Source organism: Lissotriton helveticus, chromosome 3_1, assembly GCF_964261635.1.
Source record: "Lissotriton helveticus chromosome 3_1, aLisHel1.1, whole genome shotgun sequence".
NCBI classification, from domain to species: Eukaryota; Metazoa; Chordata; class Amphibia; order Caudata; family Salamandridae; genus Lissotriton; species Lissotriton helveticus.
Genome location: NC_136061.1, coordinates 997947601 through 997968126, shown reverse-complemented (window position 1 = coordinate 997968126; position 20526 = coordinate 997947601). Strand labels below are relative to the sequence as shown.

General features: G+C 44.5%; 1 protein-coding gene across 3 annotated transcripts in view; it reads right to left on the bottom strand.

Annotated features, from left to right (window-relative positions):
* The window catches only part of PRKRA (protein activator of interferon induced protein kinase EIF2AK2), a 152567-nt gene extending 132415 nt beyond the window's left edge, over window positions 1-20152 (bottom strand). Inside the window, exon 1 of one of the 3 annotated variants that reach the window (XM_078681505.1) lies at window positions 19958-20152. In XM_078681505.1, coding sequence (XP_078537631.1) covers window positions 19958-20022 — 65 coding nt within the window. In that variant the 5' untranslated portion in view covers window positions 20023-20152. The remainder of the gene's footprint in view (window positions 1-19957) is intronic. The other 2 variants (XM_078681504.1, XM_078681502.1) reach the window with 2 other exon arrangements.
* Window positions 20153-20526: the final 374 nt, after the last annotated feature.

Sequence of the window (20526 nt, the reverse complement as noted above, 5' to 3'; positions counted from 1 at the left end):
AACAAAAAACTAAATACAAATCAAAACCAATTATTTACAGTTTTCCTATCGGTGGTGGCATATATATATTTGTATTTATAATGTAGCAGAGTAAAAACAGAATAAGGCATAATGCAAAACATGTCCCCTAGTACAAATTCCATGCCAAATACAAAATTCCACATTCATTTAAAAAAGATATAAAAACTATTTTTACACATATATAAAGTGCATGTGTGATTCTTTTTTTGGTTGGAAAGTGTTTTGTCTAACCCTACACAATTCAAGAGTTACCAATAACCAGTCTGTGCTCTAATAATCTCACACATTTCAGTTCCAATTCTTCCAGCTTTTGTTTACTTTAGCTACTGCGCCAACTCTTTTTGCGTAGTTTCCCTATAAAAACCTCTTTGCATTTTGATAAGCCATTGAGAGACTGTCAGAATCATCTCTGATTTCCAATTGGCTAGAATAAACGATCTAGCTACCGAAGTGGAAATAACAATTAATTGGCGTTGATTAATGGTTAGCTCAGTCGCTACTTCTGTTCTACCAAAGAGAGCGGTTGAAGCATCTGGAGGATACATTTTTGCCAATTTCTAAAAACACATTTTGTCAAAAAATCATCAAAAGACTGCATGTAAACCCAAAGTGGAGCCAATCCCCTGTTGCTTGTCTACATCTAAAGCACTTAGCATCCACTGTAGTGTAGATTTTGTGTAATCTGGCAGGATATAGTATAGCATCCATCTACTAAATAGCGCCACCCTTCTTAAATTAGCTGCTCTGACTGCCTTGCAGCTCATTTTATTATAGCCATGCCACTGCCAAATGTTAAAATGGCGATACAAAAGGGGATGATGGACGGAGCGTTTGAGCAAATCAAACGCTCACCCCCAGTCAACTGATCTGGGTTTAATCCATCACCATTCTTTAGCCCACTCAGCCACCCCATTTCAGACATGGCTATATGCAAATCAGTCTGACCCTGTGCCTCATGGGAACAGTCCAGCCCGAACTGCCAAGCCATGTCTTCCATGGACCAGAAACAAGCATCCTGGGACCGGTTTCGGATTCATAATCCTCATCAGCCAGGCTATCTTGAATCCAGTGGCCAAGTGAGCAAGGGACTCACGTCTGAGCATACCCTGCCACACTTAGGGCGAACAAAGCGATACAAAAGGGGATGATGGACGGAGCGTTTGAGCAAATCAAACACTCACCCCCAGTCAACTGATCTGGGTTTAATCCATCACCATTCTTTAGCCCACTCAGCCACCCCATTTCAGACATGGCTATATGCAAATCAGTCTGACCCTGTGCCTCATGGGAACAGTCCAGCCCGAACTGCCAAGCCATGTCTTCCATGGACCAGAAACAAGCATCCTGGGACCGGTTTCGGATTCATAATCCTCATCAGCCAGGCTATCTTGAATCCAGTGGCCAAGTGAGCAAGGGACTCACGTCTGAGCATACCCTGCCACACTTAGGGCGAACAAAGCGATACAAAAGGGGATGATGGACGGAGCGTTTGAGCAAATCAAACACTCACCCCCAGTCAACTGATCTGGGTTTAATCCATCACCATTCTTTAGCCCACTCAGCCACCCCATTTCAGACATGGCTATATGCAAATCAGTCTGACCCTGTGCCTCATGGGAACAGTCCAGCCGAACTGCCAAGCCATGTCTTCCATGGACCGGAAACAAGCATCCTGGGACCGGTTTCGGATTCATAATCCTCATCAGCCAGGCTATCTTGAATCCAGTGGCCAAGTGAGCAAGGGACTCACGTCTGAGCATACCCTGCCACACTTAGGGCGAACAAAGCGATACAAAAGGGGATGATGGACGGAGCGTTTGAGCAAATCAAACACTCACCCCCAGTCAACTGATCTGGGTTTAATCCATCACCATTCTTTAGCCCACTCAGCCACCCCATTTCAGACATGGCTATATGCAAATCAGTCTGACCCTGTGCCTCATGGGAACAGTCCAGCCCGAACTGCCAAGCCATGTCTTCCATGGACCGGAAACAAGCATCCTGGGACCGGTTTCGGATTCATAATCCTCATCAGCCAGGCTATCTTGAATCCAGTGGCCAAGTGAGCAAGGGACTCACGTCTGAGCATACCCTGCCACACTTAGGGTGAACAAAGCGATACAAAAGGGGATGATGGACGGATGGCAGCACATGTAAGATGTAATTCGCTCTAGATGATCTAAAACCATCTGCTTATTATCTACAGACTTAAGTAGTCTTTACCAGGTCCCCAGCCCTTTGATCCTAAGAACCAAAAGGACTCTCCCGAGAGCCATTCCACCATCGTCTTCTAATCTTGTAATTCCTGAACAGAACTGTTTAATCTGAGCATAGCTAGAGACAAGAAACATATTTGTGGTGCTATTTTGATCTACTATTTCCTGCCATTATAGAAACTTCTCACATCTATAGAAATCTTGTACTTTGTGGCGCCCTAAGCTAGCCCACTGAAGACAAATCTGGTGGGACCATTGCAACCCTAAAGGTACACATTGTAACAGGATGAGCTGTGGGTGAAGCCAGGGATTCCATGCGCTTCCCAAATTCTTTGGAAGTGGACCGTTATAACTCGAGGAATCTTATATCTTGATTTTTCAGTAGTATGGTGAATTCGAAGAAATGGGGAAAGTCTGATCTCAGCTTCCTTCATCATTATAGGTAAAAAAAGAATCTGCAACCTGCATGTTCCCCGAAATAATTATAATTCAACCAATTAATAAGTGATGCTTGGTAATACAAACGGAGATTAGGACGGGCAGCGCCTCCTTTTTCCACATCCAAGTGCAAGGTTTGTAATCTCAATATCGTTTTTTCCCTTGCCATATAAATGGATAAGCATCAAAAAAAGGAGTGAGGGACCTTCGTCATTATGTTGGAGAATAAGAAAAGAAATAATGGTAGGATACTCATTTTAATAAGACCACTCACCCCATAACTGTCATGTGAAGATTTTGCCATCATTTAAAATGATTACGCACTTTATTTAACATGGGGATGAAATTAAGTGCTAATAAATCTTCCAAACGGGTGTTCACAAATATGCCCAAATACCTTATGGCATTTGTTGCTGAATAGTGTACCTGCATGACAAAGGGTAATATTTCTAGTGAACAATTTAAAAGTAGCGCCTCAGATTTAGAGTGGTTTATTTTATAACCTCCTATTGCAGAATATCGACTTGTTGGCCATGATGTCAGCAAATAATTTAAGTTTTACGGAGCCTGAGACAGGCTAAAATGGTGCAATCCTGCCTGATGGCTCATGGCTCAGTAAATATGGAAAATAACATGGGAGATCGGGTAACACCGCCAAGGCTGCCCCCTGTTGATTGAGATTGAACCAGGCGCTTTCCCATTAATGATTATAGAAGCCTTGGTGTTACAGTATAGATTTCTCACTATCTGGCAGAATTTAGGTGGGATCGCTAATTTTTTCACAACTGCAAAAAAGACATTCCACTGGACTTTGTCGAAAGCCTTTTACGCGTCCAGCATAATTGCTGCTTTAATTATGTTAGTAAAAAAAAGTCAATAGCTTGGATAAGATAATGGGTATTGGATGCCTGGTGCCTGCCTTGAAGGAAGACATTTTGATCCCAATGGATAATAGAAAAAAACATTCGTGGCTAGGATTTTCGAGAGAATCTTATAATCGTTATTTAGAAAGCTTTTAGGACGGTAGGAATTGACCTCTTCTTCAGATTTCCCTTTAACAAAACGGATCACTGCAGCTTGGATGAACGTATCGGGAACAATACCTTCTTGAAGAATCCCATTAAATAACTCAACTAAGAAACGTATTTTATAAACTTCGATGGATATTCCATCTGGCCCAATTGCTTTAACCGATGGGGATGAATTCACCGCCAGAACGACTTCTGCAAGTGAGATAGCCAAAATTAAAATATCACTTTGTTCCTCAGCTAAGGTGGGAATATTTATTCCTCCTAGCCGGCTTGCAGCTTCCTCAAAAGTGGTATTGTGCAACACGGAATACAACTCTTTGTAATGATTATGGAAAATCTCAGCAATTTCTTGAGGATGTGATGTCTTTCTAGCAGTGACTGGGTCAGTTATTTTTTTAAACACAATTGGCATTAATCCTACGCTTGGCGCACCAGGCTAAATATTTCCCTATGTGGTCGCTCTCTTCAGATCTCTTTTGTAGAGCAATGTTATAATTCAGTATTTCCTTTGATGTGAAGAAGTCCTGCACGTTACATTTCGCACTAAAGAGCTTGTTCTTGTTTCCTTGAGTAGGTAAAGCTAGATAGTTTGCCGATGCACTGCTTAGTTCTTTTTCTAGTTGTACCATTTAATTGTTCTCCGTCTTCCTTTTATAAGCCCTATAGGCAATTACTTCCACTCTAAAAAAAAGCCTCGAGAGCACCCTACACAGAAACATCCAGCTGCTGTGTTAATATTGTGCTTTAAGGACTCTTCTAGCACAAGACGCATGTAGCTAAACCATTGCTCATCAGTTAGTAGGGATTTATCAAATACCCACCTACTTCCAATTTTTGTTTGAGTCTTAATCGTAAACTTGACCGAAATCACTGAATGATCCGAAAAAGGATTCTCACTTATTTCTGATTCAATATTTAAAAAAGTGTATGGGAGATAGAAATAGATCTATCCGAGAGAAGGAGTGCAACCGCCCAGAGTGGCATGTATACTTCCTCTCGTATAGATATTCGTCTCTTCAGCAATCGACCACAGCAAAATCATGTATTAAATCCTGAAGCACTTTTTTTACTTGGGCTTTGTCTGTGTTTTATGGGCCTGGGAGGAGTCGACAGTTGGATCTAACAAAAGGTTAAAGTCTACACCTATAAGAAATAATCCAGATTGTGATGTTGCTAAATCATAGAGAGACTGCAAAGTGGGGGGTAGAAGAGTCCTCAATGGTTCCATAATAGCTTACCATGTTAATTAACTGTTCTGCAATTCGCATCTGAACCCAGAGCCACCTGGCACCATGATCTCTCTGCACAATCGTAATTTCACACTGTAACTTCTTAACTACCAGTATAGCAAACCCCTAATGGCTGCATGAGAAAAGCATTAAACTTGTATTGAATAAAGCCAGGAGTTTTCTCCATTGAAGACCCTTCTTTATAAGGGGTCTCTTGTAAAGAGATTAAATTGGCTAGCAAACCAACATAGATCGAATGTATCACTCCATTGTTAAACCCATTAACATTCCACAATACTACCTTTAACCCCTTCTAGGCTGGTGACGGAACCACTCCTTCACCAGCCATGGTGGGCTGTGCTTATGACGGAGTGGTTCCGTCACGGCCCGGCCACCGCGCCGTTGATTTCGCGCCTGCGCGGCCGTTTTATTAGGTGGGCGGGGCCGTGACGAAATTACTCTGTCATTAGCACAGCCCACCCGTGGCTGGTGACGGAGTGGTTCCGTCACCAGCATGTCAGCGCCGCGGCGGAATTACCGCCGCGGCCAAGGGGTTAAAGCAATAAGTGCCATCTATAAAATAGAAAAAGAACTGTATGCAATGTTAATCAGTTTCTTGGACTTCTTTACTACTGCTACATGTATTTTAATTTTGCTTTCCCATCCTCCCAGTGATCCACAACCTCCCCCCCCCCCCATCTGCCAACCCCCCACTCTCTTGTGGCCCCAAAACCCTTCCCCCACCTTCTCTTAGACCCCCTTGTCTCTGGAACAACCCCTCCCCTGTCTGGGATTCCCTGGTTGGCCTCCCTCCCAACTCTGTGTGCCCACCCTCAACTGCAGTTTCCAAAGCGGTGGTAAACAAGGAGGTACCTGCAATTGAGGTCACTGCCGCCATCTCGCCAGAAGAGAATTCTCCTTTGTAATCTGGATTCATAGTTAACTCAGGTGAACAATAACTAGTCAGCTTAATATGGTCTCTTACTTTGAGGTTTGCAAACAGTGGCTATACTTCCCTCTGCTCGCCTCCAGAGGAAATCCTTGATGATGCAGCTTCATTAGCTGCTGTCCATAGTTTGGGGAGAGGGAGGGCCAGCTGGGTGTAGAGTGGGCTCTATGCGGTCACCGGCATTCATGGCTGGCGATGAACCCGAGGCGGCAACTCATTCCTTGATCCTTTGTTGCCAGTCTAGATTCCTCTCAAGTGAAGAGAGCTCTTGATGGCCCAGTTGCCCAGGCACCTCAATAGGGGAGCCACTCCTCAGTACGTCACTAAATAGCCTGAATTCCATTTCGCTGGTTGAAGGAATTCACTTACGATTTTTATCGCCATCGGAAGGATTCACCACTAGCCAGCTTTTAATAGTGCTATATCTGGGAATTCTCTACATAATTGTTGTGAAGTGAAAGTAGGAGTATAACATGTGAGTGGACGCAAGCTGCGCCTAGACCTAGCTAAGCCGCTTCCACACCCACCTCACTGTCCTCAACCATGGGGGATGGCCTAATGCCCACCCTGAGGTATCCGTTCACGGTGGGGATAGAAAAAAAATTACAAATTCTGAAATTTCACGGAAAAACACTATGTAATGACACTTGTGAGTAGTCCTGGGCGGTAAATTCCGTTCCGCTCGCGGAATTTGGGTAATTTCACGTTCAGCGGAGAACACGAAATTGCCCAAAATTCTGCGTTCCGCGGCTTCGTGAAATTTTTTGCTTGTTTGCGTTCTCAAAATGCGGTTACGCAAATTCCACCCACCCCTACTTGTGAGGTAAAGAAAAAAAACATTTCTGACTAGAGTTAAAACGTCCCGAGGCAGCAGCCTTTCCAGACAAACAGCGACACAGAGCAGCTCTGGAGAATTCACAAGTATAGCCAACCCCTCCACACATTTTCCTATTACCACCGTTGAGGAGAAACAATCCATCTGTTCATGAGCATCCTGGAGCGTGATGATTTGGTTACTCAATCAACAAATTAGCAATTTAGCAAAGAGAGAATGGCTCGCTCAGCCTCTGCTAAATCAGCTGCCACTTCAGCCTGAGTGTTTGTCAGCGAGAATGGCATCAAAAAGCAAAGGGAGGCTGAAACGTCTAGATGCGCTGACAAAGCGATACAAAAGGGGATGATGGACGGAGCGTTTGAGCAAATCAAACACTCACCCCCAGTCAACTGATCTGGGTTTAATCTATCACCATTCTTTAGCCCACTCAGCCACCCCATTTCAGACATGGCTATATGCAAATCAGTCTGACCCTGTGCCTCATGGGAACAGTCCATCCCGAACTGCCAAGCCATGTCTTTCATGGACCGGAGCAGGGTCAGACTGATTTGCATATAGCCATGTCTGAACTGGGGTGGCTGAGTGAACTAAAGAATGGTGATGGATTAAACCCAGATCAGTTGACTGGGGGTGAGTGTTTGATTTGTTCAAACGCTCCGTCCATCATCCCCTTTTGTATCGCTTTGTTCGCCCTTAGTGTGGCAGGGTATGCTCAGACGTGAGTCCCTTGTTCACTTGGCCACTGGATTCAAGATAGCCTGGCTGATGAGGATTATGAATCCGAAACCGGTCCCAGGATGCTTGTTTCCGGTCCAGGGAAGACATGGCTTGGCAGTTCGGGCTGGACTATTCCCATAAGGCACAGGGTCAGACTGATTTGCATATAGCCATGTCTGAACTGGGGTGGCTGAGTGAACTAAAGAATGGTGATGGATTAAACCCAGATCAGTTGACTGGGGGTGAGTGTCTGATTTGTTCAAACGCTCCGTCCATCATCCCCTTTTGTATCGCTTAGAAGCGGAATTGCCGATTGTTTTAAATTAAGTAGTGCGACTCCCACCGTATCGGTTGCTTCGCTCGTAGCACTCACTGTAAACCTATGTAGACCGCGAAAAGTTTAGAAAAGGTATGTGCTATTCAACAGCTTATTCATTTTCCGACCGCGGTCCTGCTCCAACTCCAAATTGACGCAGCCTGCCACCAAACTCACCCTGCCTTCAGTCACAGAGCATGGCAGGAGCTCATGTGACCACCCCGGTGTTACCAGATTAGCAGTCTGTACAATTTACAGCGATAATGCTTCAGGGTTGTCCTTGTGTGAGCAAGAAGGTTTGGAAACACAGCGCACTTCTCAATAGCTAATATGATAAGATCCAAGATGGCGTTGGATCAGGAGTGCCCTCTATGAGCTCCTGAGGGTCGGAATCACTATCCAGTGAAAATTCCAGAGTTACCCTGCTATCCAACCCACAACATTACTTGCAACATTACCCCCTCGAAATTACCTCTCTTCTGGGCCTTAAGTGACATCGCCGATGAGCCTGGCACCCTGTCATCCAACCCGCAATCTCCTACCCCCCGAAATACCTTGCTCTTCGAGGTCGGAGGGACATCGCCGACGAACCTGCCACCGCAACCGAGGTTAAAGGGGGGGGTCGATCATGTTGGGTTGTAGGTGAGGACTCTCTGCAGGGACGTTCTGACCGACGGCTCGGACTGAGCTCTGAGGAATTGTGGATCCCGACGGGTGGTGAGGGTCCCCTGTGCGCCTGCACCAGAGTGTCTCTCCCTTTAATGACACATGGTGCTGAGGGACAGACGAGAGCCTCAGCCTGCCATCACCGGAAGAGTTGGCTCCTTTACCCGCTGGAGCTGGAATTATCCCTCTTTGTTCGAGACGGGCTGAATTGGGACAGAAGATAGCTATGTACGCCGGACGAGAGGGGAGCGTCCCGTTTGGCGACTGATTTTCGCCTGCCCATCTGTGCTGAGGCCCTCCCTTCCTGTGAAAAGACGGGCGGCGCTGGATCGGCTGAGAGCTGCGGTCCGACACACCGACTCCGGAAGGGTTCGTCTTCTGAGGCCCCGGACGGACAGCCACCACCATAGTCCATGGGGAAGGCCGGTATTAGCACGGCCCACATTAGCTGAAATTTTAGACGAGTGATAGTGCCTCAACTGCTGAAACGGCTCCCGGTGAAGATTACATGAGCCATCGGAATTGGGGTAAGTGACGCTACCTCGCTTTCCGTCACCCCATACTCGCTCGCATTAACCTCATACCCCTCACTCAATAGTCAAAGACTTGCTCGCAGTAACAGACTGATCGCGCTCCGTAGTACGTCTCTCCTGATCCTCTAGATAACTGGTGTGATCTGCACCATTACTTTGCCTGCATTGCTTCGCTGAAACTGTTGACATTGAAAGACCTTCATTGTTTGCGACCGGAGTATGGTCGGGATCCCTAGGTGGTCTTGCCCCTTCCGAAGACTGATTGGTTTGCAGCCTGGCCCTGAGGACGTCTGGCATAACGCCTTGGTGCTGGTAATTCGAATTGCTTAATACACTTTGAGGCAGCTAATATAAATTGGTGTATTTTGTAATAATTCACTGTAGGACCATCCGGATGGGCACCATTTTCTTTTCTTTTGTCTTTCCCTGAGCATGAGCAGCCATTTTAAAGCTTCCACTACCAAATACCAGAGACAGAAGAAGTCCTCAACTGTCTTTCCTCACTGAAATAGAAAGAGGACTGAGTGAACCTTAGTAGCGGCCATCTTAGCATGGGCACAATAGGAGCAATCCTTTCAGACTAACTGCTGACTGAAACCTGGTAATCCTCTTTGTTCAACGGCTGTTTCAACTTTGATTTATGGGAATTTATTTCAAGCACTCTCTCTCACCTAAACCTCCAGTACGGCGGCGCATTTAAGAGGGGCAACTCTGCATTGAATATAAATTTGCAGATCAATTAAGTTAGTGCATCTCATCATCAAATGCACCCCCAGGCCCTTGCCCTTACACAATTGTTCCGCAGCACATTTGTGAATAGGCCTAGATCACTGAACTGGCCTCTTATGCAACAAATCAATGCAGCACCACAAGGGTAGGACTCCCCCTCAACACTGAGGCAATCCTGGAGACACGAGAATACCCTAGGGGCCCATGAGAATACTAAGGGAAAAGATAAAATGGGGATTGGCCAAATGGAACCCCTGGTGCAGAATCTCTTGCCTGACCCCAAGATGGCCGATACAGTGCTCTATTTCCTCGATGAGCTACTACTCTTGGGACAAAAATCGGACCTCGAGCATATCCCCCATCTGGCTCTTTAGCTGATACAGTGTAGATCAAAATTAGCGCCCAACACATATTAATTTACTGATCTTCACCTACTACCATCAACATTGGCTGCATTGGGGCAGCAGTCTCCCAGGCTACTGAACCAATGACCCAACTTGCATTTCCCCTTCTACAGTGAGAGTTTTTCTCTACCAGTCCGTCTGTGCCTACAATGGCCTCCATAAGTGTGCCCTTCTCCAAAGCACGCCTACTCCCTTTGTTGGGGATGGATCCACCATTTATGCTCTGGAGTCTCAGAGACTCTTCTGCAAGAGTCCACAGCGACAAGGGAGTCACACATAGCAGAGGACTGGGAAAGATCTCCTTACCGCTGGGAGCCATCTCCTACCCAGCCGGACGTCGGACACCGTGTTTCCGCTGGGTTTGCTACGCCCTCCCCCACCTTCATTCTTCAGAGTGTGCCCGTGGCCAAAGCACTCCTCTCCCCTTGTTGGGGAGGGATCCAGCATTTATGCCCTGGAGTCTCAGACCCCACTGAGAGAGTCCACCGTGACAGGGAAATAACACATAACTGAGGACTAGAAATGATCCTTTACCGTTAGAAGCAGTCACCTACCCAGCCGGATGTCAGACACTTACTTCCTTGTCTCCACACGGTATCTCCTACCCCTGCCCCACCTCTTACCTCCATCATTCTTTGCCTACCTCCCCTATTCCTCTCCGCTCTCCCCTGAATTTCTCTCCCCCTGCCTGCTTTGTTTATCCTTATGCGTATGCTATGCTTTTGTAACTCATGTAACTACGCTCCAGCAATTGATTTAACTGCGTAACTATGTTCTGAAACAATGTTCTCCCTCATGTAAAGCGCTCCGATACCTCCGGGTCTAGCCAGCGCTATATAAAACTTTTCCAATAAATAAATAAAATACATTATGAACCCAGCCCAGAGGGGCGGGTGGCCTGCGTCTGACATAGGCTGGAGAAGATGCCCTGCAGACAATAAAAAGACTTCAAAACACAGGGTATGTGAAGGAGCGGGAGAACTACCTGAAGCTACAAAAGTCTCTCAAGTCAGTTTTTCTTTGAAGCCCAAGCCTTAATTACGAGTACTCCTGAGGGGTTGGTACTGTTTATTACAACTACAACGATAGAAGAGAGTTTGGCATTTGACAGGTGTGATAAATAGAATCCATAACAAGTTGAGCTCTCAAGAATGATGCACAACTGCAGATGTTTGTGCTTTCTGCACCTAAACCATGTCACAAAAATTACTAGTCCTCTTCCTACATTACATTTCAGCTGTTTTGACCTTCTGGAATATGTAGAGCAAAAAATTAAAAAATTCCTGTTTTTAATCACCCCACCTGTAACTGTGATCCCTGGAAAAACACCTTTTAATTAAAAAGGTACACATAATTGAGTATAGTAGTGATCACACCGATAAGGGGGGAACATATCTGCGTCTTGGAAGACTGAAAGTACCTTCATATCATGTGCAATAATTTATCAAAATATTCCAGAATATGAACAGCTTTTATTCCATTTTTTTTAAAGTAATGGCAGGATAGTTTGGTCATATAACCATATACTTGCACATGCAACTTGTGTACAATTCAGGGTGTTGGACGTGGCCCTTTCTGTGGGGTGATCCCCAAACCTTTTGCTTCCACTCCATTTTTGATGAACCCATTTTTGTTGGCTTTTAGGACGATATACACTTTACTGCTGCTAACCAGTGCTAACGTGTTTGTGTTCTCTCCTTAAAACATGGTAGAATTGGCTTATACACAATTGGCCCATTTAATTTACCTGGGTGTCCCTAATAAAGTGGCACTACGGGGCCAGGGCCTGTACATTAAACACTACTAGTAGGCCTGCAGCACTAATTGTGCCACACACTTAAGTAGCACTTTAAACATGTGTCATGCCTGCAACTGGAGCCTGTGAATGAGTGGTTTTAAACTGCCATTTCAACCTGGCAAATAAACCTTTTGCCAGGCCCAAACCTTCCTTTTTAATATGTATGTCACGCCTAGGGTAGGCCCTGGAAAGCCCAGAGGGCAGGGTGCAGTGTATTTGAAAAGATGGACACATTTAAGTTGCACATATCTTGATGATGGAAAGCTCTTAAATTTGTTTTTCACAACTGCAAGATCTACCTTTTCAATAGGATAACATTGGAATTACTGGGTTAGATTTATTAAACTGGAATTTCCAAATGGGAACAGGTGACCAGTTCATGTTTGGTGTCTTTGGAGTTGTAATGAATAATCCTAACTTATGGTGAAGTCTCATTTTAAATTACAATTTTGAAAATGCCACTTTTAGAAAGTTGGAATTTTCCTGCCTTAGGCATTTAGTGCTTGCAGCCTGACTCTGATTAACATGACTGGGTAAAGTTGACAGTTGGGCTTTGTGTATTCCTCATAGACAACCACACACACAATAGGGATCCAAGGTGTGCCTGAATGGGCCATTACTGGCAGGATGGGAGGGAGGAGCTGGGCGCAGCAATACATAATAGGATGTTTCCGGTCGCCACGCAAGAGCTGCAAACAGCCTGAAGGTAGTCTGGAGCAAGACCCAGGAAGACAGGGCACCTGTGCACTTCAAATGCATGTCTCTTGAAGCTTCTCCCCACTTCATAGGCACAGTTGGGTATTTATACTGGACCTCAGACACTACCACTTCCGTACACTTATGGGCGTGTGGATACTCTGCCAGGAAGGGCTACTGTGCTGCTAAAAGGACTGCCACTCTACTGGGCTGCTGCTTTTAATGAACTGCTGGCCTCTTGCCTGGGTGAGAAGTACTGGGCCTGCATCTTTTGAACTCAGAAACCAGTGACTTAAAGGACTAGTTGGCTGGCCTCCTGATCTGATGCCTAAGTAACACAGCAGGCTTTCAACAACTTTGCACCTGGACTGTGCCTTTTGTGAGTCTACCCAGTCAAGTGGTGCAGCCCCAGTCCTGAACCCTTGGAAGTGGGTCTTAGGTGCTTGCCATCCTCTGTGGATCCAGCATAACTGGCATATCTCTACTGCTGCGTGGATTGGACCAGTCACAAAGATCGGATTCGCCATCGCAGCCTGAAACCTTCTTCAAAACACCCGCTGAGTGAAGCACACTCTATACAGGCCTTTGCATCGTGTGTCAATGGGGCCGGACACCACATCACAAGTCCTTGGAGCCAACGCATTACCCCAAAAGCGTGACGCCGGACTCCGCATCACAAGCCCTCATCGAATGGATCTTCAACAATCACGTAGGACTTCGCACCACAGCCTCCCTCGCCTTGGAACCGAAGCATCATCCTCAGCTGCGCAGCACACCTTCGCCGCAGATCCTCACTATGCCCCAAAAAACAGGATTTAAGGTACTTTGTTCAGCAGGCCTAACTGGGTCCCTGTAGCCTGCCCGCACTCCCTTCGCTGTCCTCTTGAACTCGTGACTTTGTCCCAGTCCAGTGTAAACAAATATCTACATTTGGCACTTCGTGGTGCTATTTCCACTAAAATCTTTAATATCTCAGGTTCTACCGATTAGATTTTTGTCGTTTTGGTCTTGAATTATTTATTTAAAAATATCACTATTTTTTCAACCTGACGTAGGATCTTTTAGTGTGATGTTGTTAACTTTATCATAATGAGACAGGAACACTGCTTGAAGCTACACGATACTGGTGTTCATCAGAGTGTAGTGGTGTTCATGGAGAAACCAAGTGAAACACTCTTGCCAATTTCTGACCAGACTTTGTCCCACCAAACAGCATAGTTGCTTGCAATCTCCATTTTCTTCATACTTAAAGGCAGTAGGCACAGAGCTCTGAGCATTCTAGATAATTTAACACGGGTCCAAGACTCCAGTTTTCAAAATCCTAACACCCTCTCTTCAGAAGGGGGCAGCAATCCTGAGCAGACTACAGGGATTTCTTCTAAAGGGTGAAAGTGACACTTCAACAAAAGACATCAAATCGAATTCAACTAATGCTACTTGTAGGTCGGAATTTGCCACCTGACCAGTTTTGGAGAAAAGCCAATTGTTTCAGCAAGGTAGTCAAAGACGCAAAGGTAGCTCAACTTGCAGGTGCACATGCATAGATAAATCTAATGTAATCAGTGCCTGCTTGTAGACACTAAACACAGAAAATTGTGTGTCAGAAACAGGAACGTAGCTGGCGACCATGGCAAGTTAATAAAATGTATACATCTATAATTTGATGCTTGCCCAAATTCTTCGCACCAATGGCTTCACAATAGATATTCTAGCTCTTAGTGGCTTAGAAGACAACTATGTCGATCTGTTGACTCCATTCACTATTATGAGAGAATCGGAAAACCCTAGTCATGTTCAATGCACAGCACTCCTCCCATCAAGTCTATCCAGTGAATAAAGGAACCAATCTGCAGAACTCCAACTTCCAATAATTGTTACCGCTTCTCATTTTAGGACGCATCAGCAGTTGAAGTTAACAAGTGTCTCACCATGGCATAATCACACTGGTGCAGCATGATCTATGTTGGTCTTTCAAAACTCCATGGACAGACTAATTCGCTATTGAATCATGTAGCCAGACTCTGCAAGCTGAAAAATTGAACTAAATCAAGCCAACGCCTTAACCACCCCCTGGCTGGCTGAGGATTAAATTCAAACATTGCTATACTACGTATAAGTTGCTCCGTGCCATATGGACACCCTCCTCAATACACATCACTGAGGGCCCCCCATACGTCCAATTTACAGAAAGCTGCCTAAGAGAAAAGAACCAGAAAACTCTGGGGATAAAAGATATTCTACTAATACAACTCACGTCTAACAGGGCTAAATCATCTTCCTTTCAGAAAATTGCTGAAGTCGAAACCTTTAAGAAAAACCTTCATCTTAACTCTCAGAGATGATATGCAGTGAAGGTGTAGTGCAGAACTGGTCCTACACCAACATTAGACAACCAAAAGCAGGCATCAGCAACCTACTCCATTGCCTCTCCTCCCTCCCAAAAAAACAAATTTAGTCTGACATGACCATTTACACTTTTAACAGCACAGAACTGGGCATATGACTTAGATGAATGATTCACAAATTCCTCTTGGCTGGCTCAATAAGTAGCTTTATTACTATGGTACGCCTGGTTAAAGTGTGGAATGTATGAGCAGCAGTGTTCAATGTGGAATTTATTAGGAGTGGGCAAGGTGAGTTATGAACTGGGAAGACCATTTCATTTTAGGACCCATCATTATCTTATTTTTCTACTTTTTCTTTGCATGCATTTATCTTATATCATTGATCACTGGAACTGCATCAAACATTCAGTGATGAATCCGCGAATTTCGATGTGGAGTGCAATCCCTTTCCTGGAAGCATAATGAGTGCACAGAAAAGGCATTCACATGTTTTTAAGGCCTTGCATACAGACAGCTTTATCTGTCTGTTGCTGAAGACTGATTGTCTCTAGTAAATTCAAATATATGCACGTAGTGAGCTCTGGCTCAGCCCATTGCATATGGTTTATTAGCTTTCTTACCAATTCCATTGGCTTGTTTCTTATCCAATGGCTTTCCTTCCTCCTCTTGTTTCTATCACCTCCCTTTGCCTGCCTCCTCCAGCTTATTCTTTTCAAATCCACTACTCTTTTGATCATATCCACTGCTCCCATTGCTATGTAGAGCTCACTTGCTACACCACCAACTCTCTTCTTCTCCCTGCCTGTTGCCAATTGATTTAAATCTTTTTTTGGAGAGGATGGCAATTACAAATTATTACCAGGCCGCTCCTTTATCTTCCAATCACTGCGCGCTTTCAAACATTTTTTTATTTTTTATTTAATTCACCGCTCCAAGATTAGCGTCTGCCATCTTGGACTGGTAAATTTAAAAAACATGGCCACCACGCAATTGTTTATTTACACATGTGCCCATGTATGCGCAAGTAATTCATCATGTGGCAATTACCTAACGTAAGCATGATGACATGCATTGCGTATATGTCATTACGCTCTTTTTTTTTTTTTTTAAATGTGTCCATGCTGGACAGCACCAGCCATAACCATTTTTTGCTTCTTTTGCCGATGCGGAATAGGTTTGTTGCATGCATGTGTTAGGTGAACATTACTGTAAGTCGATATAAGAAAGTTTATTGTACAAACTGATTACAAGTCACTGGTAAGAGTTTTGCCTCTAGTTGGTGGTGGTATGCTTTTGACAAGTCTGTCGCATTTACTATCCAACATACAAGCTCTTTGGTACAAGACGGAGCACCTGCTTGACAAGCAGCATGCAAGTTAGCTGCCTGTCTAGTCTAAATCTAACGGATTGTGATGTGGGTGGTAAAGGGGATGAGTAGGAGTGCGAAGTAGTCTACACCAGTTAATGAGAAGGTTTGTAGTCTTTGGACCCGATTACAAACTGCTGGTAATATTCTGACCCATGTGTAAACTTGTTAAACCTGCTGAAATTTAACTGGGGAAAACATACAGTTTTTACTGCATCAAATGGATTTTGGTACTTTAAACATGATGATCTGCATGTTATTTCCCATGGTGTTATTTATCACACCCCATAAATAATGTACACCGTGGTATTGTTAGTTATACTTATCAGGGGCGATAAATAATGCATTAACTTGTAATCAGGCCTTAAGTAGAGGACTGGATGAGAAAAGTATGGAAGACAAGTTGGAATTGGAAATTAAGTTAGAGTGTTTAAAAGTAATCAGGAAACAGATTTATAAAGGATGGCCGAATTATAAATGCTTGCAGGGACATGTCAAAGCAGTATAAAACTTCTGTGGATAGTCTGATTAGTTACCACAAAATTCTTCCTCCAGGTGGATTATGCATATATTTAACTGACATAAGTCAGAAAGATACCTTGTGGCCATTTGCTACTAAGCATAGTAGGCGTGAAAAGGTCTAGTGGTGAGGGAATGAAGGGGAGAAAGTCAGAACACATATCCTTGAACATCAGAAGAGGACAGTGAATGCAACTTATAAACACATCACGGTGACAAACATAGAACGCAAACAACCCACTACCGACCACCACAACCAGTTCCATTAGGCATTACTCCCACCACAAACCAATAGACAGTTTGTCACAAACTTAGTGTGTAGGCCGTCCTCTTTAGGAAAGACAGAATTTTGTTTTTCCAACACAAATAACAGTTTTTCACCGATAACCCCCAAAATGTTCATGTAGGCCAATGAATTAAGGAAACTTTTACTGTAACAATAATCTCAGAGTCAAATGACTCTAAACAACTTTAACAAGCATAACTTGTCTGGCATAGTGGGTACCACCTGTTTGTTTTGTATTACGCTGGCTTGTCAACTCAGAGCTCCTCTGCTGCACCATCATAGTGGGGGCAAGGAGCCTGAGGGACGCGAGGGGTAAAGCCTTCTGTCAAAGAGAAAGGAGCTATGTGTAGTCCGCCATGTCAACTAAAGATTGAGCCAGTTGGATGATCTTAATGAATAGGTTGTTAAAGGAAGCTGAAGCTTTATCCTACGAATGACCCCCATTTCTTGGTTTTCTGGCAATTGATTTCTCCGGATTCAAGGGTGAACTTTCTTTGATTTGTGCAAGCAAAGTAATTGATGCAGCTAGATAAGTGACAGAAGGTTAGACTAAGTAATCACTGTCCTCGCATTGGATGCATTTCCTAAATGGTAGTTCACATGCAGCAGCATTCACTGACATTTCTCTTTTCAACAAACCTGTGGCAATCCCTGTTCTAAACAGGCATTTTTAAACCCAATAGGTCTCGCCTACGCAAGATTAATTGGCTAAACCAATGGTTTTTAGCCATGTTGTACACCATTGGGGCTGCTGTTCATCATGGCTAAAAGTTAGTGGCATAGAGATTGGGGGAGTGGAATAGTGATGAATGCAGTACACTGCTGAAGAGTGGAGTATCAGAGTGTGTAATCTATTGGAGTGGCGTAGTGTGGAGTCACGTACAGTAGCATACACTGGAGTGGCATAGAACAGAGTGAACTGGTGTAGAGTGCTTTGACGTAGAGTGCAGTGGCATACAATGCAGCATCGTAGAACGCTGTGGCATAGATTAGAGTGGCGTAGAGCAGTCATGCAGAGTAGGCTCAAGTGGCATAGAGTGCAGTGGAGTAGAGAGTATAGTGCCGTAGAGTGCAGTGGCAGAGTTGAGTGGTATAGAGTTCAGTGGTGTAGAGTGCAGTGTTGCAGAGTAAATTGTCAGAGTGCCGTGGTGTATAGAGCAGTTGCATAGAGTGAAGTGACGTACAGTGGAAGGTAGAGTGCAGTTGCAAAGAGTGGCATTGAGAGTAATAGCATAAAGAGGTGTAGAGTGCAGTGTAGATTAGAGTGGATTGGTGTAGAGTACGGGCGTTGAGTTTTACAGAGTAAAGTGCATTAGTGTAGAGTGTATTGGCAGAGTGCAGTGGTTTAGAATGCAGTGTTGTAGAGTGGCATTGAGTGAAATTGTGCAAAGCAGACTGGTGTGGCCTAGACTGTAGTTGTATAGAGTGCAGTGGTGTACAGTAAAGTGGCAGAGAGTGCGCTGCAATAGAGTAGAGTGATGCAGAGTATGAGAGGCGTAGAGGGCAATAGGGTAAAGTGAAGTTGTGCATAGTAAGGTAAAGTGGTGTAGCGTGGCATAGAGTGGTGTGGTTATGATGTGATAGAACACTCATTCCAGACAACGCATTTTCGATTGAAATGGCCATTACATTTGCACAGACATACAGTTTTGCTAATAAAACCATACAGTGCACAAATGTGTGGAAAAGGTATCACCAAGTGTAATGATTTGTTTTTATCATATTTAAAGTTTTTGTTTCCAAAACACTTCAGAAATAACTATGTGCCTAATTTATATTCCTAATTCTGAAATACTTACACAGATCATTTAAATGTTGTCCTGTGCTAGAAATAACACTCTTTTCTACCACAGTGTCCAGCAAGATCATTACATAAATCCCCTCACTTTGAAGCCAGAGAAAGAAAAGTAAACAAGCGCCTTTGGAAGACAGTGCCTGACAATTGACCTTGGTCTTTGAATGCACAGCAAATGTGACGAATGCCCAAGGGGAGGGGGACCAATGGAGGAGGCAGTGGAAGGTAAAGAGCAGCACACAAGAAAGGGAGCAACATGGAGTGCAAGCTCGGAATCTTGGAGTTGAGAAACATTCAACGGGGAGTGCTAGAGAATATATGAGCTTTCATGGGGAGCTTAATGAAAAAGTAGTTGCCTCCAAAGTGAGCAGTGGAAGAATACAAGTAAGCCAATCAAAAGGATGGTGAAGAGGTGCTGCTCCAGGAGTGGGACAAACAAAACAAGAAAAAGAAGGAAAGTAACTGAATAAGAATTAAGCAAATGCGAGTGACATCAACTCCAGAAAGAGAAGTACTGAGCGCGCACTAAGCCCACTGCAAGTTCTTGGAGTAGCCAACAAAAAGGCTTTTGCAACACCGATAAGCAAGACGTAATCATTACAAACTTTGGTCTACCTGGGACACCGATCCCATTTTAATGTTAAAACGACACCCATAAATGCGAACACATCACAAAGTGAAAACGTGGCAGCTATAGATGGCAAACATTGGAAAATAACGATGAAAAAGGAAGAAACATTTTGTAAACACTCATGCAACTGTCAGGCACGGTTCGCCTCCGTCCGCCGGCCCCTTCAGGTGTGGTAAATCGAGACAGAGGCTCTCCCTGCAGAGGCAGCTTGCATGTCCTGCTTGAAGTTTCCAATAGATTGGCATCTTAGCACACTACTGCACCACAACTGTGGGCTAAGGGCTCGTATGTTTCGCAGAATCACGCCGCAGCCAGGTAGTTTTAGGAGCTAGCAGAGCCCTACAATGTGTGCTACCAACAATGCACGCAAGCTGCCATCCTCCCCAACATTCACTGCGCGCTCGGCTTTATTCTTGTCGCTGCCCTGGTGTACTAACCTGACGGGCTTGTGGATTTTTTCAGAGCGCCTTTTAGACGCGGCTTCAAACCCCTCCTGGGACATAGTGCTTTTGTGGGTGCTGAAGGACTGAATGAAGCCGCGCAGAAAAGGCTCTCTATCCGCTGTCGCCCAGCTCCGAGGTGCGATCAACCTCTCTTCCTTCACTGCTCGATGTTGTGGTTCCGGGGTCGTTATATCCTTATGACGTCCTGTTACCCGGAAGTAGAGTCGGTCTGCCATGTTGCAGCGAAAAACGACTGACCACACACCAGGACGCGCTGAATCTTAGATGTTTCCTTGTTTTAAGCGTTTAACTTGCATTTTAATTTAACAAGTTAGCTCTCTTGTTATGACATAAGTGCAATTGTTATGTGTTTAAAAATTGGTTTGTGGGTTAGTGCTCATGAGGTTTCTGTAACCTTCACACAATTGTATACGACTGTGACTTTTTAAATGATACCCTTTGCTGATATCTCTTTGTGCCCTAAACAATTCTTTCATGCAATTATTTTGCGGTTTTTTTGCCAGAAAACGACATAAACATGGTTGGCAAGTGGATCTTTGGGT